We start from the raw sequence: 27,423 nt of genomic DNA on the forward strand, positions 1-27,423 counted from the left end.
TTATGTTTATCTAATATTTTTTCAAAAACTATGGATAAATATATATTATAAAAATTTTAAATACCTATTTTCCACACTTGCCCCTAAAAATAATCCATATATATCTTTTAATGCAAACTAGTCAAACTAAATAATCTTTCATATATTTTATTGACTGCCTTGACTTGACTTGACTTGATTTGCCATCCATGAGTTGAAATGTTGAATGAGTCCAGTCGAGTTCACTTCTATTATTATTATTATTATTATTATTATAAAAAGCATGAATGAAACTTTTATAATTTAAAATATATTGAAAAAAAAAAACGTTCACCACTGTTGTTCCTATTTTATTTAATTTTTCCACAATAGTGTTAAATAAACCCAACTCCTTTTAAATAATTAAAACCATAATATTGTACATTGCTTAAAGACTATAAGTCTCCATATAGAGGACCATGAGGTCAACGAGTTGACTCGCAAACATATATACTTACTATGAAGGATATAACAATACACTCTAGTTACAATTACAGAACTCTACACACCAAATATATACTAACACGTGTCCAAAAATCATGTGAACTCGTTCGCAGCAAAACTATTCCTGCGAACCACACGACACGTCAACGGTTTCTTCATCTCGAGTGAAAGACGTAAGCACTCAGAAAGATCAACAGGCTCAGTTGGAATCCACATGAATTGGTGGAGAAAGCGTGCGAGCCACATGTGGACAGTGGCCAACCCAAGTGCCTTACCGGGGCAAATCCGACGTCCGGATCCAAATGGTGCAAGTCTTAGATCCGAACCCATTACACTCACTTCCTCTTCAATGAACCGTTCGGGTCTGAAAACCCATGGGTCTTTCCAGATGGATCCATCATGGGTTATGGCCCACATGTTGACCATTGCAGTTGTGCCAGCTGGGATAAAAAACTTGTCCACGTGAACATCGTGGATTGCGAGTCGGGCCCATGAGAGTAATGGGCCTGGTGGGTGCAATCGGAGTACTTCCTTCACTATGGCTTGAAGGTAGGGTAGATTCGGAATGTCCGAGTCCCGTACGTGCCTATGTTTGCCAACACACGTGTCAAGTTCTTGTTGGGCTTTTGCTTGGATGTCTGGATGTAAAACCATTCTGGCCATGATCCATTCCAGAAGGATTGCAACTGTATCTGTTCCCCGAAATATCATTTCCTGCACAAATACATCACAAAATATTAAAATCTGATTCTATAATTCAAAATTTTATTGGAATCAGTTTGAACTTGAAGGAATGTTCATCTTCTTTTATTTAATTATATCTAAAATTATCTTTATTGTAAATGTGTTCATAACTGCTCTCACTGCTTTCTGACTCCTCCCGACATACTCCTCCATAGATATGTGCAATTGTGTTTCCCGAGAAAAAATTATGATTCTAGCACATGCCATGTTGGGGGAGTTAGAAAATCATTATTAAAAAAAAATATTCTTGGAGGTTTTTCAAAAATTTGTAATATTTTCCAAATTTTTAATTTTCAAAAATTCTTAAAATTCTTCAAATAAAGGATCAGCTAATTCAATGATAATTTATCAATTATTGTGACATAGAGTAATATTTTTATCTGTCAACCTCAAAATTTTGTCCTCAAATCTAAAAAATAAGATTGGGTTTTTAAGGGAGTTTGAAGATGATGATGAGTTTGGGGAAGAAACCACAAAAATCATTTGTATGCTCGGTGAAATTTTCTTAAAATTCTTCAAATAAAGGATCAATCAATTAAATGAGGATATATCAATTAAGTGCGGAAATAGAGTAAAATTAATTTATTTTTCAACCTCAAAATGTTATCTTCATAAACATTCAAATCTCAAAAACAAGATAAGATTTTAAAAAAGTTGAAGATGATGAGTTTTTAGAAGAAACACAAAAAATCATTTATGTAATTTTTTCGAACTTATCCAAATAACTTAATTGAACCCCTTGTGCCGAATCTGATCTTGATTTCTATACTCACTATCTTAATTCACAATATTATTTTGTTGAATCTTTGACTTGGACATCCCTTCTAATTGGGTACACAAATTTAAAATAATAAAATCAAAAATAAAATTCAACCAATTTAGTGATTGTAGGACTTGATTCCCTTTCTCCATCTTATGACCATTAACAAATTTTTATTTATTTATTTATTTATTAATGTTTTAGGAAATAGTCAAGAAAAATTAAAAAGAAAAAGAAATATTTACTTTGGACCAAGAGATATATATAACATGGGCCCATCAAGTCAATGATTTAAATTAATGATACCAAGAATAATTCAACCTATTAGTGTACTTAGATACAAAATAATATAATAAGATATATTGTGATTGATGATGCGATGCGTCGGATCAAAGCTCTTTTTGGATAATGATACTTTGAGACATATTCAACCCTAATACAATCATTAAACCTTTTATAAGCACATTAATAAGATAACTTGCAATTTACTAAATCAAACCTCTATACATGACTTAGTCAAAAAAAATATCCCCAAAGAAAACAATTATATAATATTACCAAACTAGTGAATAATCAAGAGCATCTGAACATATTCCTTAGGATGAAATCATTCTTGTCATATCTAACAATGATTCTCTCCAAATCTTTTAATATTTTTTACTCACTTAAGCTGACTTAACTTAACTTAAGCCATCACAGTTAAATATAAATTAAGAGAGAGAGAGAGAGAGAGGTCATATTACCCATAGTACTGCCACCATGTCTGACTCTTTTAACTGGTCTTCTATAGGCAAACTAAGCAAAACACTAAGAAAGTCATCTCTTCCCTTGAACTCATCTCCCTCTCTTTTCCTTTCTTTTATAATCTGACACACAAGACCATCAACCCTAACTGCCAACTTATGGCACCTTCTTCTCACACCATAAAAATCTAAAAAACCCAAAGGAAAATAATCCTCCCAATTAAATCTTCCAATCAACTCGTACCCTTCTTTAACCATTAATCCTAACTCCTCCCCTTTTATACACAAACACCTTCCAAACACACTCTCCACAACATTACTCAAAGACCCCTTTTGCAATATCCCCCTCAACTCCACAACCCCTTTCTCCATCATCTCTCCCCATACTCCTACCATCATTTCATCACCAATACGTTGTCGAACTCTCTCAAGATTCGAAATTCTCCTAGGAGAGAACATATAATTTGCAGCGATACGTCGAAGATGTCGCCAATAATCACCTGAGGGAGCGAACCCAATGGCGCGCTCGAACATTAATAATTGAGCGGATTGCTTAATTGGACGATCAGAGAACGATGATCCACATAAGATCTCTTTCGCAGTATCAGGATGACTACTGATAATTACTCGTGTTTGGCCTAGACTAAATGCCATGAGTCGAGTTGCACCAAGTGATACTGATAGAGCAGCCAATTTACGATGTGCAAGAGAGCCCATTAATGGTATACTACCTAATAAGGGCCATCCGATTGGACCACGGATTTTTCGATAGTATTGGGTGGTATTACGCCATGCAATACCTCCCGATATTGGCCAAAAATTTAGGAACAAAAGGATAAGAGAGAAAACATGAAAAAGAAAGAGAGTGAGTGACCATGAAAATTGGTTGGTGACTACAAAGCAAAGGATGATGAAGAGGCAAAGATTGGCTAATAAATAAAGCTTCATCCTCTTAAGAGCTTTAAGAGATGATTTATAGTGTAAAAACTTATATGTTTGGACTATGGTACATATGATACAATACTAATGATTTGTATTTATAGGAAGGCTTAAAGTGGTTAGTGGTTAAGTCGGGTTAGTTTGTTAACCATGGTTAGTTAACAGTACGGCTGCTTAGGTGTGGTTCTTGGTAATTCACTTCTGTTAACAGGTCATATGACACGCGTCAGTACGGGGCTTAAAAACAATTATGATCATAAAACAGATACCACGTCCCAATCGATGCCACGTGTACATCAACATGTTCGGTTGCTGCGCTACCCACTTTAGCACTTTCGTTTCCTTTTGTTGCTAGACGAGACGTGGCAATCAAAGAGACCGCAAACAACTATTTTCGTTGATCCAACAAATATTTTCCTCCCATCATGTGCAAATAACAACTTGACATCATGACATGCGATCAGTAGTGATTGGATGGCAATCAATTCTGGATTGTCCCTCGTATTTGACTCTGATTCAACACAAATACAAAATGACTCACCATTTAATTTGGTAAGTTGTGAGACACCGAATCACAATTAAGACAGAAAATATCTCAATCCGTGTCGCGTTACCTTTTTTTAATTGTTGGATGGCTCATGGCTGCACGGGAAATTCAGACTGTCAGCCTGGATAGACCGTCGTCCCTAGGTCCTAATCATTGAGTTCATTAAACGTGGATCTCGAGGAGAATCCATAAAATTTGTAGTGTTAGATAATTACAGTGTTAGTTAAAGGTAACTTGGAAAATGACAAAAAAAACAAGAAAAAAAAAAGAGGAGGGAACTGTTTGGCTCTACGGATTGGTGTGACCCTTACAGGGTTAAACAGGTTATACATAGTAGGCTAAATTCGTACTATTTGGAGTAGTTAGAATGTGTTTTTATGCATCCTTGTCTGTCTTCCTGTAATATTTTCCATTGCCAACGAAAACCCATTCGCCTTGTCTGCGGGTTCAATTGCTGTGAATACAAGCACCCACCCCAGCCATCAGATTGCCGTCATACCTGTTCCTTTTCTCTTCACTTTTTTTTTTTTCAACTTTATTTCAAATTTTTAGTTTATTTTACTTTTATACATGTATACTTCTAACCCTAATTTACAAGTTGAAGAATCGTGGATAGTTCGATTTTTATAAATCACTTTTGATGGGGTTGGAAGTTTAGGAATGGGCTGATTTTTTAATCTCTTTAGAGCCTTCGAACGCCATATATTTATAGGGGCATGTTCGACACCCTACTATTTATCCTACGTTTAGCCCTACGTGTTTTATCTTACATGAGCCAGACGTTTTGAAATGGGTTGATTTTTGGTGAGGATAGAGATCATCCTCACCAAAAATTAACCCATTCCAAAACTTCTAACCCTATCAAAAATTATTTATAAAAAATGAACAGTCCACGATTCTTCAACTTGTAAACATGGGGCTAGAAGTTTTGGAATGGGCTGATTTTTTGTGAGGATAATCTTCTCACCATAGAGATCATCCTCACCAAAAATCAGCCCATTACAAAAGTTATAACCCATGTAGGGCAACACGTAGGGCAAATAGTCCATATATATTTATATATATTCTTGTTTACTTATGAATTATTTCGTTAATTGACATGTGATAAAATAAAATAAAAACGTTGATGTGGCAATATGAACTATCTTATTTGGGCTAATACCAATTAGGGGTGTCAATGGATTAGTTCCAATTCCGTTCCTAAAGAAATCAGATCCAATATCGTTAAATTTTCTTGTTTCCCTTAAATTTCAATTCCAATTCTCAAAATAGTTGAATCAGAACTAGATTTGTTAAAAATTGCAAATACCTATTCGTTATAATTCTCAAATGGGTACTCAAATTCTTAATCTAATTTGGGGGAAAAAAATGAATACTAAAACTAAAGGAACCATGAAGATATCTAATAATAAATAAAAATAGAAGCATTTAAAGATTAGATTTAAATAGCAAATGAAATTTAAAATAGAAATGATGAATGAGAATGGATATTGATCTTACAAGGTATTAAAGTGAATATGTTGCTTTGGTTAGTTTTTTTAATTTTTATTTCCCCTCCCACCCTAGAAAGTCTTGCATGCAACTGTTTTGAGTCAAGCGTTAACCAGACCCTAGAAGGTGGCCCTAAGGAATTCATTGCTTGGGGGTTTCAAACACTTGACCTACCCTTCCCAAGGAACTTATAAGGTTTTTAAGAAATTAATAAATGTATTCAATTCGAAACGAATATCCATAGGTACCCGACTTGCAGAACCAATTGCCTATTGTAGAGGATAATAACAGTACGCTATCCAGACCATACACGTGTCCAAGCTGGTTAAGTGGTACTATGTGTAAGTCAGTATTCTCAGCACTACCCAACAATAGGGAAAACCAAGATAGAGGCGTCTAACCTGGTTGGTAGGGCAGGGTAGCATTAGTAAAGATATAGGCAGGTCTAGTCTGAATATTTGCATAATCCTCTTACGCGTGTCAAGTCCAGAAATCTCGGAGGAGATCTCCTTAGAATCGTGGACTCAATCTCAAAGATCCCAATTCTGTTAAGGATCATTGTAATCAGGAAATTCTTTAGGATCACACCCCAATAGAAAGGGAAACCCTGATTCGAAGAAGGAATCTATAAATTGAGGAATGAAGGGAGGCAGAGGGATCTTTTGGCCAATCGAAAAAGGGGAAATAGTTCTATCAGTTATTATCATTCTTCTCCAACTTTAACTTAAGCGTTGAAGAATTCTTAGCAGGTACCACACCGAGGATCACTAGAGGGATGATGGAGCAACTTCGGATCAGTAAGGTAGAGTCTATAGAGGCTTTACCATATTTCTACCTTACAGATTTGGTGCCATTTTGTAGGAATCACCACAACAAATTGATTTCAGTCAAAACAATGGTGAGATCAATTAGAATAGCCGAAGTCAATGCTCCTCCACCCACTACACCAGCTGCGAACGCTAATTTCTTGATTATGTTAGAAGGTATAAGAAAGCAATAGGAGGAGATGTAAAAAAAGATAGATGACTTGATTGAATAAAATCAAAACTTGAGTTAGCGTTTAGAAAACCAACATAAAGAAAGGCAAAATCTCCCACTGTGAAATCCTCCACCTCCTACCGAGAATGATCGGGCTTCAAACACAGAAGGCAGCATTAGATCACAAGGCTCAATTGAAAAGGAAGATACTAAAACCACTAACGCTGCAACATCTCAAGGTGAGCCCATTATGAGTTTAACTCAAGAAGAGATCTGAGATATGATCCGAAAATATAAAGAGATAGTAAAAAGCATGGATATAAGCTTGGTAACTGCACAGGTCGTCAGGGGCATTCAAAAATCACCCTTTATGGTTGAGATCTTGGTTGAAGAAATTCGTACCACTGCGTTTCATCCCTTATTTTGGGACAAAGAATCCAGTAGAACACTTGTTCCACTTCCAATAGATACTCACGTTGTGGGAAGGGAACGAAGGCCTGATGTGTAGGTTTTTCCCTTCCAATCTGTAGGGAAATATCTTAACTTGGTTCCAAAAGTTGCCAAGTGAGTCAGTAACTTCCTTTGAAAGCTCTATACTGCCTTTGTGGCGAGTTACATCGACAATATGAAGGTTGGCATAAACGTGGATGCTCTGCTCAGTATAAGAATGCAACAATGAGAAAGCCTCAGAGAATCAAGGGGAGATTTAGGAAAGAGACAATAGCCCTTGAGGTTCCCAACATCACATGGGATATGAGATATTAAGGGAGATCAGGTGACATCCCAAGTACACATGTTAGGTCAAGATGAGGGTTTTGAAGAAAAAACTCAACAATAACAATTACAATGGGGGGAGGTTGAGCAAAATGGGCCCCCATGCTTGGAAAATGTCCTGATTGTGGATGTAGGGGAATGAAGGCAGATCGAGGTAGGGGCAGAGCTGAATCTAAAAAAGCTAAAGGATCTAATAGATTGCTTAAGGAGAATATAGATGTTTTGGTCTAGTCCATAGAAGAAATGCCTGGGATCAATCCTGAGGTGATCTGTCATCACTTAAATGTTGAGCCATTTATGAAGCTAGTAAAACAAAAGCCGATAAGGTTAGCATCGCACTTTAGGGAAGTAGTAAATGAAGAAGTGAACAAATTGATCAAGGTAGGATTTATCAAGGAAGTTCAGTTCTCGAACTGAATAACTAATATAGTGGTAGTTCCGAAGAAGAATGAGAAAGTTAGAATATGTATTGACTTCACAAATCTAAATAAGGTTTGCCCAAAAGATAGCTTTCTAATGCTGATGATCAATCAATTAGTAAATGTCATTCCAAATCATGAGAGATTGTCCTTTATGGATGACTACTCTAGCTACAATCAGATTTAATTCAATTATAAAGATCAAGAAAATACAACTTTCATCACCGAACAAGGGTTATACTATTACAGAGCCATGCCCTTCGGTTTGAAGAATGTTGGGACCACCTATCAGAGACTGGTGATAGAACTTTTCAGAGATCTGTTAGGAAATACTACAAAGGTCTACATCGATGACTTATTGCTGAAGAAGATGGAAAACCATGTTATAGATTTTGAGGAAGTCTTCTCACATGTAAGGAAAGTTGGAATGAAGTTAAATCCTGAGAAATGCACTTTCACATTGACATCGGCAAGTTCCTAAGGTACTTGATCACGAAGAAAGGGATAAAAGCTAACCTAGATCAGATTAGAACACTGCTAGAGATGCCATCACTAAAGACGCAGAAGCAAGTTAGAAGCTAGTTGGGAGGGTAGCAGTTATTAACAGGTTCATATCTAGGTCTTTTGATAAGTACAGGCCTTTGTATCAATTACTGCGGAAAAACACGAAGTTCGAGTGGACAAAGGAGTGTGAGCGTGTTTTCACATAATTGAAAAAGTACTTGGGACAACTGCCCCATACTCTCCAAACCAGAAGTCGGGAAGGAACTTGGGTTGTACCTGGTAATTTCATAGTGCACGCTCAGCTTAGTCTTGGTCAAAATAGGGATAACAACGGAGCAGCCCATCTATTTCTTGAGCAAAACTCTCACAAACGCAGAAACATGATACTTCACAGACGCAAAAACACGATACTCAAGGATTAAGAATATGGGACTGGCTCTAGTTTACACAGCTCTACGGCTGAGACCTTATTTTCAAGCTCACAAGATCCATATAATCACAAAATATCCCTTGAATCTTGGGAAAGATAGAAAGGTCAGGCAAAATTTTAAGATGGGCTGTGTAGTTTGCAGAATTTGGGTTTGAGTACAAGCTTAGGGTTTCGCTGAAAGGGCAAGTAGTCGAAAATTTCTAAGTTAATTTCCTGGTAGAAGAAAAAACAAACCTACGAATAGAAGAGTTGGAAAATGTCAAAGATGGGCAAAAGACAGTCAACCTATCAAGATGTAAGGTCTACGTGGATGGGTCTTTGAACCTGGAAGGAACTGGAATAGGAGTGGTAGTATTCACTCTTAACAGTACCAAGATAAAGAAGACATATGGGTTAGGATTCAAGCCATCGAATAATGAAGCAATGTTGCTCGGCTTTAGCACTTTGATGGGGTTGAGAATAAAGATGCTATAGTCTACAGTGACTCTCAGCTAGTGGTCAACCATGTCAATGGGATATTTGATGCACAATATCTTAGGATGCAGCTCCACCTAGAAAATACTAGATCAGCCATACTCCGAGCGGGGGAAATAAGGGTAAAGCACATACCTAGAATGGACAACAGACATGCAGATGCACTAGCCTTCATAGCCTCGATACTAACAAGATAAGATAAGAGAGAGCTCCCATTCGACTACCAAGAAAGACACTCTATAGATTAACCTGAATTAGTCAATGTAGTGGCTATTGTAAGGGATAAGGGCTGGATGAACCCAATCATTGTTTTTCTATAGGAAGGGCAACTACATGATGAGCCGAAAAAAACAAGACGTGTAAAGACCAGAACAGTACACTTATCTCAAATGGTAGTTATACAAGAAATTTGTGGGTGAACCATTCCTATTATTTAACGTTAGAAAAATCCAAGGAAGTGCTGAAAGAGATTCATGAAGGTGATTATGGCAACCACCTAGGTTCAAAGTCGTTGGCACATAAAGTACTCTCCCAAGGGTATTTTTTGCCGTATTTACAGAATGATGTTGCCCTGCATGTTAAGCGTTGCGACAATTGCCAAAGACACGAAATCCGACAACCAGCGGTACAACTCAATTCCTTAGTCAACCCTTGGCTTTTTGCACAGTGGGGAATATATTTGGTAGGCTCGCTGCCCAGAACGCCAGGGAATATAACATTCTTGCTAGTGTCTATGAATTTCTTCACTAAATGGGGAGAAACACTCCCTCTTACAAGGATTCGCTAATAAGAAGTACACAAATTCATTTAGGATAACATAATCTGTCGATTTGGTCTGCCTCGTATAATAATGTTAGATAATGGAAAACAATTCTCAAGTGAGCTAATCAAAACTTTTTGTAAGGAGCTTGGGATAACGTAGTTATTCTCTACGTCACAATATCCGCAGGGTAAAGGTCAAGTTGAAGCCACAAATAAAGTGTTGATCGATATGTTAAAAAATATCTTGGGAGAAGCGAATGGTAAATGGACAACAATCCTGCACAGAGTATTATGGACTTATAGGACAACTGTCAGGATCTTTACAATGACATCTTCGTTCGCCATAGCTTATGGAACGGAGGTAGTGATACCCATAGAAAATAGTTTTCCCACAATTCGATCAAAAGTAATCCAAACTGACCAAAATAAGAAGCAAATAATAGTAGAATTAGACTTGCTAGGAGATAAACGATAAACAATATTGGTAAGATTAGAGAGTTATCATCAAAAACTACAAAATTACTTCAACAAAAAGGTCTGTCATAAGTAGTTCAAGGAATGAGAGTTAGTGTTGCGTAGAGTATAGTAGAACATAGAACAAGGGAAAATTAAGTATAAGATGGGAAAGGCCATACAGAGTGATAAAAATTGGTCAAAAGGAGGTTTACTATTTGTTTACAATGTCCGATCAAGAACTGCCTAGATCGTGGAACACGTGTGACCTCAAAAAATATTATCAATAAAAGAAGTCTCCTTTGATTGCTGGTAACTTGTGTGCAAAAATACTATGAGTTGGATTCCTTTGGAAGTCAGGTCCTCGCAGTTCTCCTCTGTTTTAAGTAACAACATGCAGAGTTGGATGGTCACGTTCTATCTTCAGTGGCATAACATTGAGTTGGATTCCTCTGGGAGTCAGGTCATCGCAGCTTTCCTCTGTCTAAGTGACAGAATGCAAAGTTGGACGGTCAAGCTCTATCTTGAGTGACAGAGCACTGAGTTGGGCTCCTTTAGGAATCAGGTCCTCCCAACTCTCCTTTGTATTAAGTGATAGAATACAGAGTTGGATGGCCAAACTCTATCTTAAGTGACAGAATACTGAGTTGGGCTCCTTTGAAAGTCAAGTCCTCGTAGTTCTCTTCTGTCTTAAGTGACAAAGTGTAGAGTTGAACATGCACACTCTGTCCTTAATGATAGAGCACTGAATTGGGCTTCTTTGGGAGTCAGAGTCTATGTGGTTCTGCTGTCTTGATTGACAGGGTATGGAGCTGGTCAAGACCCTACTCTGTCCTGAGTGGCAGAGCAAGAATTGGCAAGAGTCGGTATAAACCAAGATTTCCTCATGGTGACATTCCTTAGGGTTGTTAAGGTTTTGGCAAACCTTGATGGAAACAAAAGTGGGAATAAGAAGTTCCCTATGGAGTAGTGCAAGGTTGATGGCCATTGAGAAACTAGAAATTATATAAGATTACATGGTAAGAAGAGAGAAAATTACCTCAATTTGATAGAGGTAAAAATGGTCATAAGGCAGAAAAAACTTCGAAAGCACAAAGAGATAAAAGCACAGTAGGAAGAACAGGTGATGCAAGCCCCTTATTTATAGAAAAACATAAAGGAGGACGTACGCATGGGAGGAGAGCCCTATCCAACCTAACCATCGTAGCCTTAAGGTTTAGTGGAGACGTTAGTGGGGCACGTGGACGGCTACAGATGATAAACGATTCGCCTCAATCGTCCAAGAAGATTTGAAACGAGGTTGCATTAAATGTGTCGATTCATTGGTAACAGACGTATTGATAGAGGATCATGGAAACTAACTAGAATAGAGATACGCGTCTCGAGAAGACAGTGAGACTTCACGTCTCCTCAAAAGGGGATAATTATAGAGGATAATAACGATACGTTATATATACCATACACGTGTCCAAGCCGGTTAAGTGGTACTAAGTGTAAGTTAGTATTCCCACCACTGCCCAACAACAGGACATACCAAGATAGAGGCGTTTAACCTGATTGGTAGGGCAGGGTAGCATTAGTAAATCTCTGATCCTAACTTACGTGTGTCAAGTCCAGAAATTTCAGAGGAGATCTCCTTAGAATCATGGACTCAATCTCAAAGATCCCAATTCTGTTGAGGATCCTTGTAATCAGGGGATTTTTTGGAATCACACCTCGATGAAAAGGAAAACCCTAGTTCAAAGAAAGAATCTATAAATTGAAGAATGAAGGGAGGTAAAGAGATCTTTTTACCAATCGAAAAAAGGGAGAGAATTCTATCAGTTATTATTATTCTTCTGTAATTCTAACTTGAACGTCGAAGAATTCTTAGTAGGTACCACACCGATGCTCACTGGAGGGACGAGGGAGCAACTTTAGATCAGTAGGGCAGAGTCCATCAAGGCTTCACTATATTTCTACCCTACAACTACGATTATTAATGAGTTCAATTTTTTTAGACCCAACTCTAATTAATTCCAATAAAAAGGATCCAAAACCCGGATCCATGAAAGAAGTTAGGCCATATAATGACGAGCTTCAAGTCTTCACACTTGTGAGATTCTGGTATAGGGGCATGGACAGTCCAACACAACCTAATTAAACCCCAGATCACACAAGAGGGTCATATTCTTATTGATCTAAAATTCCCAGTTTTCCAAAGTCCAAACCATCACACAATTTATAAAACCAAGAACTTAACTAGGCCAGAAATCCAACTAGTCAGAGCGAAAGTATACTCATCGAATGGTTTAAATCATCTGATCATCATTGACCCCTAGTCATAGATGTCTACTACCTCCACTGTCCAATTTGATAAGAATGCGACGTACCATACAAATTTAGGAATTTCAACTGTTACCTTGATTGAAGGCTTACTAAGTTCACTTATTTGTGATTTCAAAATATCCAATAAAGGAGTAACCCACTTAATGAACTATCCCGACTGATTAGTCTCCAAAAGCAATAACCCCCTTTAAGAGCATCCAACATTATTGGGACAAATTTATCCAAAAGAAAATAACTGAGGAACACTGAAGCTGACACTTGGACACCTTGCGTGGACACCTTTTCGTTTCTCTTTCTCTAATGCTCTGTGGATAATGAGGTCTACTTTCACAAAAGCATGGATTCAAAGCATATTAAAACAACCCCACTTCATCCTACATACTTCGAGAACCTCATATCTATTGGAGAATATAACCTCATAATGGTCCTGCAAAAAAGAAAATCGTAGGCTTCAACCAATAAATATATGGAGATTTACAATCAAAGCATTTTGAGGAATATTAAATAAGCTTTGCTAAAGAGAGAAAAATACAAAAGTATATAGTCTTTGCAAATAGAAAATCTTTCTGCATTAATTAAGCCCATCAAAGTGGGTTGCCTTTGAAATAGAAAATTCATCCTCAAGTACATCCTTCTTGGAGTACCCCTTAAAAGAAGACCAACAAAACTAATCAAAGTGGACAATGGTGTGTTTAACTTTTATTCGTTAGGTTTAAATATAATATTTAACACACCCCATACAGCTACTACATCTGCACACTTGCATATCTACTCATTTATTAATATTTGACAGAGATTTCTTTCGCAAATAACAAGCTGCACACTTGCATATCTACTCATTTATTAATATTTGACAGAGATTTCTTTCGCTAATGACAAGGGTCCCCCACAAACTTACCACTTCAAGCCAATATATAGATAACGATAATTAAGACGTGGGGTCCAAACAGCTAAACTTCTCTAGTTTTACAGACTGGAGTTTTATAATATAACTTTGCTAGGGATACACAATAGGATAAAGACTATATGGGGTTACAAATTCAAATGTCAACCAAGCCAATAGGTTAAAGACTAAAGAGCTGGCCTCAGGTGCAACTCAAACATTACCAAAACATAAAACAAGACAGCCACATTTACATGAACTCAGTTGAACAGTTACGTTTACGAATATTTCGATTCTCAAAAAACCCATGATACAAAACATTGTCAAACTCACCCAAACCACAATCGTAAGCCCTGATAACAGTCTAAATGGTTAAACAGGCTCAACCAAGTCAGACTCACCACAGCGAAATTTTAATCCTTGCTTACAGTTTACAATGGCTTATTCACAATAGGGTCCCATCTTAGGAGGAATTGATGGATCATAGAACATAAGCAAGGATGTTTAGAAGAAAAGTGGTGCTTGATAAGAATAATAATATCGAAGGTTCTCGCGAAGAGAGGGGCCCACAAATGATTCTTAATAAGGATTAATATAGAATCCATTCTGGAACACTAATGATTTTAAATGATCATGGATGCGGGAGGATAACACGCATTGTGCTAAATGGGGAAATGAGGAATCCCACCAAGGCCAGGAACATGTAAAAGCAATTGAATGGCTGTCGCTTTATTCCCAAAAGGGTATTGAATTCCACTCCTTCCAATAAAAAATGCTTCTCTCTTCTTTTCCCTATTTTTTTTTCTCCCTGTAGCACCAGATATATTTTAGAAAACCTTAACAAACCTGGGACCGTTTTTTCCTGACGTCCCAGATTTCCTTCCCAAGAAAGACTCAATGGTCCACTAACCTTCATCTTTTAAAAGAGAAGAAAATTTATCCCAAAATTATCCAAAGAGGAATAGGAGAAAGGTAACAGCTAGATGCACATGCCATCAAACATACCAAATGTGCACTTTTATGGTGCATTTGTGGAGCACAAATATTCTTTATAGAACAAATTGGACATGGTTATCTTATAATTTGATAGATATGATGACCTATTCAATAGGAGGTTAGAAATGTTTCGTATGTCACAATCATAAATGGTGCTATGCACATAAAGGAATATTTTCTTTCCTCAACATAAATTAGTAGCTCATCAAAAAACAAGGGCAGTGAAATCGTGTAACCTTAAGGTTTCAACATGTTCTACCATCCTTTGCTTTCGAAAAGGACAGAGTTTGCGAGTACATCAAACTCCAAGAGACGGATCTAGGTTCACGTAGGAGGAACTTGTAGTAAGGAACTACAAGTTGTAGAAGTACACAAAAATAATGCTAAAGTATATAAATGCTACTGCATCAAAAAAAAAAAATCCTAACGGCTAAAGTAACTGACAGCAATGTATAACATGTTCTGCATATGATGTTTTGCATTCTAAAAACTTCATTCACATATGGTATAACATAGATAACAACCTTTGGTTTCCAATCAGTTGGTTCTGGAATGTGGACCAAAACACCTGATTACTACCAAATTTATTTGAGAGGGGGTCATGATGTGAGTGTATGGGGATGAAATTTGTACGTGGCGTTACAATGTTCACTTGGACTTAGTTTTGGTGTAATACTGTATGCTAGTTTTATGCTGGATCACACCAAATGTTATTTCTGAAATTTTCTTATATGTAAATAACCTTATTTCTGTAAACTGGTGCCTTATAAATATTACGAAGCAAGAGTTCCCACATTAGAAAAAAAAAATGACTATTAGAATAGTCTAATAGGAATCAGTCCAAAATAAGTATTAAATAATTCCAGCATCCAATACCTAAAGAATGTGTGCAATGCAAGTATAAGATAAAAGAAAGTGCGCCAATAAACAATACATAACCCAACACAAGATATGCATGATTCACACAATGGGGCTCATCCATGGGCAAGTAGAAATCTTCTAATCAAGATGAAAATTACAATAATGGGGGTCAATACTTAGCTCCCAAACACCGGTGAAACTCACCAAGTTCTATGCACCAAAGTCAAGCAAAAAACCCAATGATGTTGCTACATCAAGCAACTGTACTTCACTCCCATTGTCACAAATCTGTAACAATAACATGATGATAATACCCAAAAATCTCGAACTTCAAGGATTATAGCATGTGAAAAAGAACCCTAATACCCCCCAAACCAATTCTTTTATGCATATTATATACATATTCCACATGAGTGGTAAACCCATCCACTCTATGAAACAAAAGTGTGGTGATTTTTTATCACCAAATGTAGTACTTCCCACCATTGTCTCATATAAGGTGGGCTCCTACAACGTCAATAGTGTACATTCACACGCCCAGCTCTCAAGGGAAACTTAGGAAACCTAATACCACTTGCAATGACTGAATACATGACTTCAAACAGAATAGAGTGGGAACAACAGGACTGACAGCCAAGCCCATATGTAGAATACTTCTTCAACTCTTTTTCCTTAACAATTGTTAGGACTGTAAGTTAGGATGAGAGCTGGGACATCCATTCCCATCATGGACTCATAAAATGTGTGGAATTAAACCATCAACAATAAACAACCACACACCAATTGTTGGAGGAAATAGGTGTGCTTGGGAATTGGTTTTGAGGCCCACTTCCCACTACTTAATGCTCAAAAATATATTTGGCACTCAGAATAACGTTTAGTAACCTTTCTGATTCTTACTTCCCAAAAAAAGAGATGAGCCAAAATGGGTAGAAATAAAAACAGCTCAGACTGCTTTTGGCTTCAAGCATTTATGGGACACGTATTTCTCCATCGTTGTCCTTCATTTTGTATTTGAAATTATCCTCCCTCATCCATGATTATTCTCACATCTCTCTCTGGCTGGTTATTCTCACATCCCTCTCTCTCTCTCTCTTCTTCAAAACGATCAACCCCACTTGTAAACACCAAAATGGAGTTTCTGAGCATGGTTACCAAACAACCAAGTTTGCAATCACAATTCCACCGAAAGTGCATGCAATGGAAGTGCTCTTGTGGAATCACTTTCGCCAGATGCACCACAACCCCAAACAGAGGCCATAGGGGAACCTAACCACACTTAGATTACACATTTAGTATCGATAAATTTGTTAATCCTCTTACGATTCTTAGCAATCCAACCCAATTCTGCAAAAAATGTGTTGGATAAGACCACGCAATACATTTTAAGAAAATATATTCTAAAATTCCTTACTAAAAGGATGTCATTAAATTATCAAAATGGTTCGTATAGGGGTTTGCTCTATGACAAGTAGACAACCCTTGAGGCATACTACGTGGTGGGTCATCGATCAATTGCAAGCTTTATGGTGCAAATGCATGTTGTCAAATAAAATGAGTACATAAAAGCCACAAAGGCATTTTGCTTTCATGCTTTGGGAAGAAAAGGGGAGAGATTTGAATCTTAGAAAGCCAAAACTTTAGGGACAATCTTTAAACTAAATGTTTAAGTTTTGAGGAACAAGGTTCTTCCATAGGACATATTCTAACAATACTTACTCAACAAAATTTCTCCTCTTTGAATCTTTGGATTTATAATGAAAGTCTAGTGGGGCTTCAAATCCCAAAAAATTAATGTATCTTGTTTGCTTAACTTTATTTTGTCCAAGGACCCATCTCAATTGGGTTTTCTTTATTGATACTTTTTACACATTTATTGTAAAAGCTATCCTGGACTCTCACTCTAGATTTTCTACCCAGTTAAGAAAGGGTTCCTTGTCATAGTGGGGTCAGTCATTATAAAACCACAGTGTATGGATTACCATTTGGATTGGCCACAACTCCACTTGTGTAGTGTTTCTTGTATGCTACATTGCTTGTCCCAAGTAAGAAAAAGGAGTGTTACATCAGATTACTAGGATAAAGATAGTAGCCGAAGCCATCTTACTGTACAAATATAGTTCATATTAGTAAGGTACTGTAGTAAATTGTAGAAATACACAAAATAATGCAAACTACACAAAAAAGTATATAAATGTTACAACGTTAAAAATTTGTTCTAACGGCTGAAGTAATGAACACCGAAGTGTTCTGCGTATAATGTTTTCACTCTAAAAACTTCCTTCACATATGGCATAACTGAGATGACAACCTTCAGTTCCCAATCAGATGGTTCTGAGTTATGGGCCAAAACACCGGATTACTACCAAAATTCATATTGGTGAGGGGACCGACCTAGCATGACGTGGGCGGGTGGGATGAAGGCTGTAACTGGTGTTACAAAGCTCACTTGGACTGGATTTTGGTGTATACTATATATTAGTTTTATGCTGGATCACACCAAACCTTATTTCTGCAATCTTTTTATCTGAATAACCCTATTTGTGATTAATTGGTGCTGCATTACTATTACGGAGACTGATTATCGATGGTCTAATAAAGAACCATTCCAACCAATTTTATCCTTACTAAAATTGTGAGGGCAATAAAAAATGTCACCCAAAGAAGAAATCGCAGAGAATTAAATGGATTGGATGATTGACAGTTTACAGAGTGAAAGTCATGAACACTATACTGATGAACTCATGGAACATTCAGAAATTCTTCAGAAAGCAACACTATAATGATTGACAGTTTATGAATTTTCTCTAAAGAATTCCATACATCATTAATAATAGTATATTATCTCTATGTCTGAAGGTGCCAACTTAGATAAGTTGGTATAGTTTGTGGAGTGCTTATAGCACGACCTGGGTTCAAAACCCATTGCACCTGCCTTCACACTGACTACTAAACCTCTTGCTTGCCTAGCAAAAAAATAATTCTCTATGTCCAGAAGTAAAGAAGAATCCACTACCTTAATGAAATATTTTAGAAATTTATTTGATTTGAATGAGAGAAAGGGGTAGTGTCATCAACTTTTAGATAAGTATGCTAAATAAATGTGGTACAGAAACTTTTAAAGCATTTGAATGAATACAAATTCGTGTATACAACATATACACAGACTTACATATCATTTTTGACACAATGAAACATGATCACGAGTCCACATGGAGATGATTCCAGAGCTGATTTTAATGAAGAGAATCTCAACACTGAAGATAATTCTCATCAAATATAACCCATTTTAACATTTCAAGCCTTAGGAAAAGTGGATCAGAAAATGAAAATTTCTCAATTTGAACTCCACATTAGATTGGTTAGAAGTTTATAAAGGGAAGACTTCTTGAGAGGATAACATGGTGCGGGGAACCTTCACAAACTCTCTCAACCCACAAAGAAAAGGAAATTGAAATGTAGGGCAAGAGACTAGTATGCTAAAAAAACTGGAGAAAATAGTTTCAAATGGAGACCTGTTCATAAGTTTTGTAAGTTTGTACATATCAGGGAAAGACATAAGTTTATCTCAGCCAAGAAACTTGGCTCAGACTTGCTAGCTCAGAGGTCCTTGTGAAGCAAATTGATCCGGACAGAAAGCTAGATGGTCACGAAGATTGAGTAGTTACAGCGCATTGAAAACTTGACAAATATACTAGCGGGTTGCGGGGTAATCTCGACCAACAGATTTTCATTTCGAGCCGTATTTATAGGTATTAAAATTGATCAGAACTAAGTAATTTTCTCACTGGCGTGCAAAGAAAAAAAATTACGTATTGCAATACAACTTTGAGGACATGGTTTCAAGTTCAGCTTACACAAGCAAAAAAGGCAAAAAAAAAAAAAACCATAGCTGCTTCACAAATAAGACAATTTCAGAAAGATAAATGGTATTTTTATTATCGGTACACAGTGCCTCCACTACATTTAATAATGTGGCATAAATGAAGGAAAAGTATCCACCTTATTGAAATCTAGTTGACCAACTTGACTAGGGGCAGGGTAGACTAACTTTTAAGTTCCACCAACTGGTGTCTAGCCACCAATATGGTTGGAATACCAACATAGGATCCTCTTTCCAAGCCAAAATTTGACCTCTTTAACCAAGGTTTAAAATATCATATTGATAGAATGTTTGGGCTAATGAAAAAACGATACAGTATCGGCCAATACATTTGATACAAACCGATACATACCTGATATATGCCCAAGTCAATGTTTCATATCGGTCTTGGATGATACCAATACATTTAGATATTTAAAGCCATATCTTTAACCACTACTTTTACCTTTTTTTTCCTGACCACTCAAAAGAATTCAGTAGATCAGATAGTTAGAGTCACTCAACCAGGTTGACACTTGGTAGGAGATGTAACTCAGTGGGGACCATCACATGCCCATCTAATCAACCTGCATGTACTTCAAGTTCTTTTGTGGACTGCCCCAACCAAACAGGTGCCATGAATCTTCTCTTCACTAAAATGTATATTACCAATTATCATTGGAACTACAATCACATGATGTCTTCCTCTAATCAGACCCCTCAACTAAAAAATAAAATAGAAGAAAAATGAATGAAGTTACAAAAATAGATCTCTATGCAAATCAGTGTAGATTTCAGCGGAGAAAATGTCAAAAATATTATTTTTCCTAATTAATCAGTTCACCACAATAATAACATTTCAAATTCAAAATCAACAAAAGGATAGCAAAGCCACACATATTGCTCCATTTTACATATATCATATGGGAGAATCTCTTTGATGAAATTGAACCTTGCAAGGGAAATTTTGAACACCTGTTAAACTCACCTTAAGAATCGAGCATCATGGATGTCGTATAGGAATATGGGATTTTTCCAGTCCAAACCGTGTGATGATGCCAACTGCAAGGATTGTCGCATAGAAATATGTCATACTTGATATCACTACTGCTCTTTTTCTTGGGGCCTTGGAATAGAAGTACCAATAATCCTCAACTCAGATGCCTCACTGACCCAAAAATTAGGGTAATGACATCATATTTTTCATCAACAAAAAAAATCATGTGATGGTACAGAGACAATAGTTGAAACAAGATAATTTACATAAAGAAATTTATTTGATAATAAGTGTGGAAGTGTGCTCCACAAACAAATGCAACACCCGTACCCAAGAAGTTCAGTAACACGATGAAGAACTTGTACCAGTCAATTATCAAACAAGCCACCCAAAATATTCTTGTATTTACCAGCATTCACACACTGTGCTCAATAAGAGTTTTGTTTCATTGTATATGGTAGTACTCAACTCTCTAATCCAATAGAATTCAATTCAAAATGTGAACATTTTTATTTATAATTCACAATGCTAACATATAAATCAAATACTATATTCAAAGAAAAAGCTCAGCCTTCTTATGGACCACACAGACCTATATCACCTTTGTCTCTTCAAAAATGATAAAACAGCCAATAATCAAACGAAACTACGAATAAAACCTACTGTTTCGTCAATTGGACATATTTAAAGGTATATTCCGTATTAAGGTATGTCTTAAGCTTTTTGTAGTAGTTCTACCTCAATCCATAACTCCATATCATTTCCAGTCTTTCTCTCACTCTTTTGGAACCCTCAACCTACACCAAAATGTTCTCCACTTGTGAATTGTCGTACATGCACAAAACATCTCAATCTACTTTCTTCATTTCATCTCCTGTTAGAGGTTTCGCCTAGACACCTAAGAATGTGCTCAGTTCTGATTTGTCTTTCCTAGTATATCCACTCATCCATCTCAAATCCTCCCATCTTCATCTCCCCCACTCAATCTAAGAACGCTGAATATTTTGCTTCATAAGGCATAGTTCTTTATTGTGAGAGTACACAATATCGTCAAGTTTGAAGTTACGTTCCAATTAGAGTACCCTCTTGGAAACGTGGGTTGTTGTATCTTAGAGAGCAAACGCCTATAGACTGTGGTACCGTAGCAAGGGCGAATTTTGTTTTAGGGCGGCGCTTTGTGCATGCCTCAACCAATTTTTTTTAGGTAACGCATTTCTATTACATTCAATTCAAAAATCAGAAATTATTTCAAACTTCTTCTCTCTTTCCATATGAAATCAGTACACATTTTATAACATCACCTTCTAGATCCCACCTTCTTATTCTTAGTCACATTCTATTTACAATACTTCTCCTCTATCTCTTAATAAAAATATCCAAATTTGCAACTTATGTTACGAAATCAAACTCTTTGGCAGTCTTTGCATGCTGAATTGTTTCCTTTTGAGTAGGAAAAACATATCTAGATTCTAATCAATCCCTTCTTGTATTTCAACAATTCTTGTACCACTTCTTGAAGTATGTAGTTCTTACTACAAGATCATACGAGATCACACACCATAGCAAACTCAGGAATTATAATAAACCCATCTCATTTCCTTTTTCCAAAATCCCTAGTCTCCACACACCTCCCTTATTTTTTATTTCCCTACATGTCCATTTAAGTCCATTCCTATAAATATCCTCTCTATATGGAATTTCCTTACCTAACAAAAACAAATATGGAATTTCCTTTAAATATCCAACCATCTCTTCCAGAATCTCTCTAAATGTTCTCATCCAATCCTACATAGATTGATATATAAACACAAATTCTATTTACTCTCTCATCTCCCAAGGCTAGTTTAATTGACAAAATTTATCATTTGCTTAATAATCACACAACACTATAACTTCTCCATCTCTAATTGGGTATTCATTGCCTTTTATGTCATGTAACAATGACACAAACACATGTCAATGTCGAACACTAGTACATGATATGTCTAATAGGGCTCTTTGACAAGCCAAGAATGTAGGTATTCCTTATATAAATTGTAGTATAATATTTTGGTTATATGTAAATCGAAGGTGTACAAGAACATTTCCATACACCGTAGGGAAATCCAATAACTTTGTAAGTAGATCTATGAGAGTGTAAGATTTTCAACAACCGTTTGATGACTTAGTACTGTATGGGGGGTTTGGAAAGAGCGTAATAGCCGTATTTACGAAAACAAGGCCATGGATACCAAAGATATGATTCTCTCAGTCTTGGGTTTTATTTTCTTTTGGTCAAAAGTGTTTAGAGAATTTAGGGGAGTGTTTTTTGAGGATTTTGTAGGTAACTGGGATAGGGTTTGCAATATTGTAAACGACTAGCCTCTTGTATTGGTTTTTGCGTGGTTGTTTGCAATATTGTAAACGACTAGCCTCTTGTATTGGTTTTTGCGTGGTTGGTCATCTCGATCGACCTCGCTATGTTTTGAATGAAAATTTTCTTATAAAAAAAAATCTACGGATGATGAAACAACATTCCAATTTTAAAAATCGTTTTCTAATAAATATAGGTGGCATCCACATGATCCCTATTTGGCCACTAAACTCAATCTTGAGCCATATCTTTTCTTATTAGTTACTACCTAATGATCCATATACAAAAATTAATAACTTCCTAGTATTAAACTAGTAACATGTGGTGTAGCTAAGCGGTGAGAGTCCGTAGGTTGTGAGTTCGATACCCAATATAAGCAATATTTCTTCGGGGCCACCCGCGAGGGCTCACCCTCATTGACCCAGTACATGTGATGCGTGAACGTTGCACATGCCCGAGGGAGGGACCCATATGCCTTAGCTCCGGCCCTGGCTCTTCCAGTCCCCCTAGTCAAACATAAGTTCAGACACCCCCATCATAGTAAAAAAATATATGTGGTGTAGCAAATAAGGTGTGCTACAAGCACCAATTTACAATTTGCCAATTGTTCTCATTTTGAATACACTCCAAGGAATAGCAATTGAACATATGGCATTTTCCAATCCATATGCACTGCCCGAGATCTCCAACTTTGCAACACCAAAATATAATCTTAACGTTCCATGAAAGACACATTCAATTCCTTTTGTTCAGACCAAAATCAGATATTTATTGATCACTATTATCTTAACCAACATAGCACTCTCGCAACATAAAAGGAATTTTTCTAACTAGGAACTAAATAGAAGAGTGACTAATGAGCAAAGTTGTTAAAAGCGCCAGGCAGGGCCTACGTGGTGGGATCTCTTGGGGCCTAGGTGGGGTCCTTAACAGCAAAAACAAGTTACTACGGCAAAAAAAAAGTTACATCACATTTTTGTATATGTAGTAAAGGTCATAAAAAGAGGGGAAAAAATTAGCCAAAAATAAAATTATAATAATGCCATTACTAAGATTATATCAAATATCAACTAAAGCAAGTCAATAAGTAAACACAACTAACATGTAAGCAAATAAAAATCAGGTAGCCGCCAAATTTCAAACGGTTTAATGCCTTCCTCTCAAATATCTTTTAATTTTAGACACGGCCCTCCAAGTTTTGTTAAAAGTGAAACCCTCAAATTTGGGTGAATAGTTGAGACACCCCTTGTGTTTTAAATTTGACTAAATACCCTTAGACCATGGTCTTCTACAAACTATTACATCAAATTATCATTTAAACCCCACTTTTTGAAACCCTGCTTAAAGTAGGTATTCACGTAGGCGCATAGATGATCTAGGCGACCAAAGCAGGGTCTAGGCGGTGCTTTTGACAAAACTGCTAATGAGAAAACTAAGTCTCATTAATTATGTACAAATTCCCCTGGGAATGAAAGAAAATAAAGCGTACATTAACCATTGAGAGGGGGGTTAAAATTACCAACACTTCAACTCCAAAAAGTTTTGAATTAATGGATAGTAACCCTTTGTCCAAAACTATCAAGATTTTTGGATAGAAGACCCATAACTCCCAAAGATTATCAAATCTTCATGAAGATTCAATAATATAACCCAAACCGTGCTAGTTCAACATTGCAATAGAATTTAGTGGATTTCTTACTACCTACCATCCATTTGGAGAGTCAAAATAGTACTAAAACATATTGATAAGTTTAACACTCAAATAAATTCTCAGTTCCTCAACTAAAGCTTTTACTCTAGTTCGACTACTTAAATCCCATATCCACCACTCATGAAGAAATGTCTCGATTCCATTATAACTCAACCAACATTGAAACCCTGATAAAATTTGGTACCAACTCTGCTTAGTCAATGTTGGATTCATAATAATCAAATGTCTAGCAGTGCCTCAATTTTGTCGGCATCTCATAACAGATATCCAAGCAGCCAAACCCTACAGATATTCGAAACCTAGTAAAGGCTATTCGCATTCAATAATTAGTTGCAATTTTTCACCAATCTATAATCCCATGGAGCCATATTCATCATCAACATCTTTACAAATTTCAAACTCTACCTAATGGTTAGAAAGGAAAGCAAACATGGATCCACAAAAAAGCATGTCCATGATTAAGATATAGTTAATAAAGAATTTTACCAAAAGCCATAAATAATAGGAGGCTACCTCGGTGGTTACCTCGAAAGACTCGAGATAATTTTTTTTTGCTAGAATCGTACAGATAAAATACAGTTCTTACTTCTTAAGGTTTAATGAGAAAAACAGACTGTTCTGGTCGAAAACAGACTATTCGAATCGAAGCCGAGGACTTCCTCTATCTTAAAATTAAAATGGCGCCCATAATTTCGCCCTAATTATAATTTTGAATGATGAAAAAAATAAACACAGCGGGGTTGATCATTGAGAAATTTAGAGAGAAATTAAGAAAAACAAAAGTTTGATTTTAAGAGATATCAAGCAGATTGACGATGATCAATTAAACCAGAATCAAACATCAAAAGACAACACAGATATATAAAAAATATATATATAGTTTAAAAATCCTAAAATCGTAAGAAAAACATATAAATAAGAGTAAGATTATTTACGAACATCTGCATCGAGAGGATTGTTTCCATAGCTTGCCTCGCTTGATCTTTCGAGAGAGATCGATTAACAGGTTTAGATCGAAGTCGTTCTGGCGCAACTCCTTGATTTAAATCTCGCTCTCCCACGACTCCATGGGATTGCGGACTAGGCAAAAATGTACAAAGATAGCAACGGAAGGCGGTTTATAACTAACTTTGAGGAGTTATTGTAAAGGTAATCCTACGGTTTGGTGAATTTCTAAATGTCCCCTGTTTTTTGTGTTTTTAAGCATAATACCCCCCTTTATTTTTGTCCAAAACCATTTCTTGAAGTATGTATTGATGTAATTTGGTTGGGAAAACCTATGTTTTCAATTCTCGTCGAATCTACCGATAACCTATGTTTTGATGTATTTTTGGAAAATAGAAAATAAAAATATGAAAATTATTTTTGAGATATTTAGTAAACTTTAATATTTATTTATATCTTCTTGTTTCGTGAAATAGCTCGGGAATAGGCAAATCTTAGAACGTGGTGGGGAACTATGACCATTGATCGAGTAATCTGACAAGGTGAGTCAAAAAAAGATTGGCTAGGGCCTTAATCTTGAGCCCACAATTCAAAGCTGGTGTGCCCACAAATGGTTACTTAAGTCATTTTATTTTCTATTTTACACCTCTAATGATGCATTAGTTACATAAGTCACACAAACATGGGATATTCTCGACCCTTCATATCTTTTCTTGAAGTGATTGGTGATTCTGTGTCACCATCCTATTCATTAAATGTATTTTGATACCATCTTCACAAAATTGCTTCATACATTCTAACATTCATAACCTCATAAAAAATTATTTTAAGCAAAGAACTCTAAATAGTTATTCGACCACTGAGGCCGAATGTTAGAATGTACTGTTTTTTTTTTTTTTTTTTTAATAATTTTTTTACAAGTGACATTAAGGTGAAAATGAACCAACCCGACGTAGGGTTGAATCATCGAAAATGACATCCAAAACCTAATCCAAACTCGCCTTGGGCATGTTGGGCCAGTTTAATTCAGGCCCAATTTGAGTTTAAGACTAAACTAAGGTGCAGCCTACCTTAGGGCTTAGCTCACATAACTACAACTAAAATTTTCAAATGAAGCAATTTTTGGTGTTTAGGTCTCAGTGTGAGATCAAGCTACATTAGTTGTCATTGGACATTAGTATCAAACTTTTGATACCTATTTATTTACATATTATAATGTTATGGACCCATTGACCCATTAATATTTGATAAGCTCTTGGTGGACTTTTATATCAAATAGCAGCTTCATTAGTACCTGTGGAAGGAACCCGTTTGGAAATCATTTTTGGCCTTCAAAAGCAGTTTTTGAATCCAAATTATCGTTTGATAGAAACCTGAAAGGTTCTTCCTACTTTTACAAGAACTCGAAAATGACAAGAAGTATAAATAAAAAAAATAGCTTTGCCTACTTTTGACATTTGTGGAGATGAGATGAAAATGCTTTGATAACATTTATTTTTTGCGAATGTAAAAAAAAAATTAAAATAACAAACAAAAAGGGAAAAAATAAACATATACATTTTATTATAATTTTCAAAACAATTATCTCATCTTAAAGAATTCTGGTTCAATCTTTCAAGATTGTAACCAAGTTTGCAAGGAATTTCTATCTATGTGGATATTTTAAGAATGGACTTTGTTGAGAAAATGGGGGCAATCGAACCAAGAAACTAATTGAAATAAAACACAAATCACACAGATATTTTCGTGATTCCCTTAAGATTGAGGTTCGTCCACATATCACACCGATTCTACTATGAAGAGAACATTCACATTACAGATAATATCCTTTCACCCAAAAATGAGAAATATATATATATACCTCAGGAAACTTAACTAGGATTATACATAATATTAGCTCGACCAACGAGAACGTGTGGCTTGATTAACAGTACGTCCTTATTGACCAGTACTATCAGGCTTCACGAACTTTTCTAACCTCAAGGGAATTTATTGATGGGAGGAAAC

The 27,423-nt window shown here is 36.2% G+C and overlaps 1 protein-coding gene across 9 annotated transcripts; it reads right to left on the reverse strand.

Annotated features, from left to right (window-relative positions):
• Positions 1-351: 351 nt before the first annotated feature.
• LOC147398511 (cytochrome P450 78A5-like) lies at positions 352-25,597 on the reverse strand. 9 transcript variants are annotated; one of them, XR_015179924.1, is made up of 4 exons: positions 25,407-25,597; positions 20,399-20,472; positions 18,721-20,134; positions 12,632-13,235 (listed from the first exon to the last, which is right to left on the reverse strand). XR_015179924.1 is itself a non-coding variant. In XM_086447741.1 (2 exons), exons 1-2 carry the CDS (start codon positions 3,655-3,657, stop codon positions 556-558), a joined length of 1,569 nt encoding a protein of 522 aa, XP_086303867.1. In that variant the 5' UTR covers positions 3,658-3,739; the 3' UTR covers positions 352-555. The 9 variants fall into 9 exon arrangements, 1 of the variants encoding a protein (XP_086303867.1); XR_015179921.1 differs by having other exon boundaries at positions 25,411-25,596; XR_015179920.1 differs by having other exon boundaries at positions 19,877-20,134; positions 20,399-20,578; positions 25,411-25,592.
• Positions 25,598-27,423: the final 1,826 nt, after the last annotated feature.

The sequence above is a fragment of the Akebia trifoliata genome, chromosome 7 (assembly GCF_017979445.1).
Source record: "Akebia trifoliata isolate Shusen 1 chromosome 7, ASM1797944v1, whole genome shotgun sequence".
Lineage (NCBI taxonomy): Eukaryota > Viridiplantae > Streptophyta > Magnoliopsida > Ranunculales > Lardizabalaceae > Akebia > Akebia trifoliata.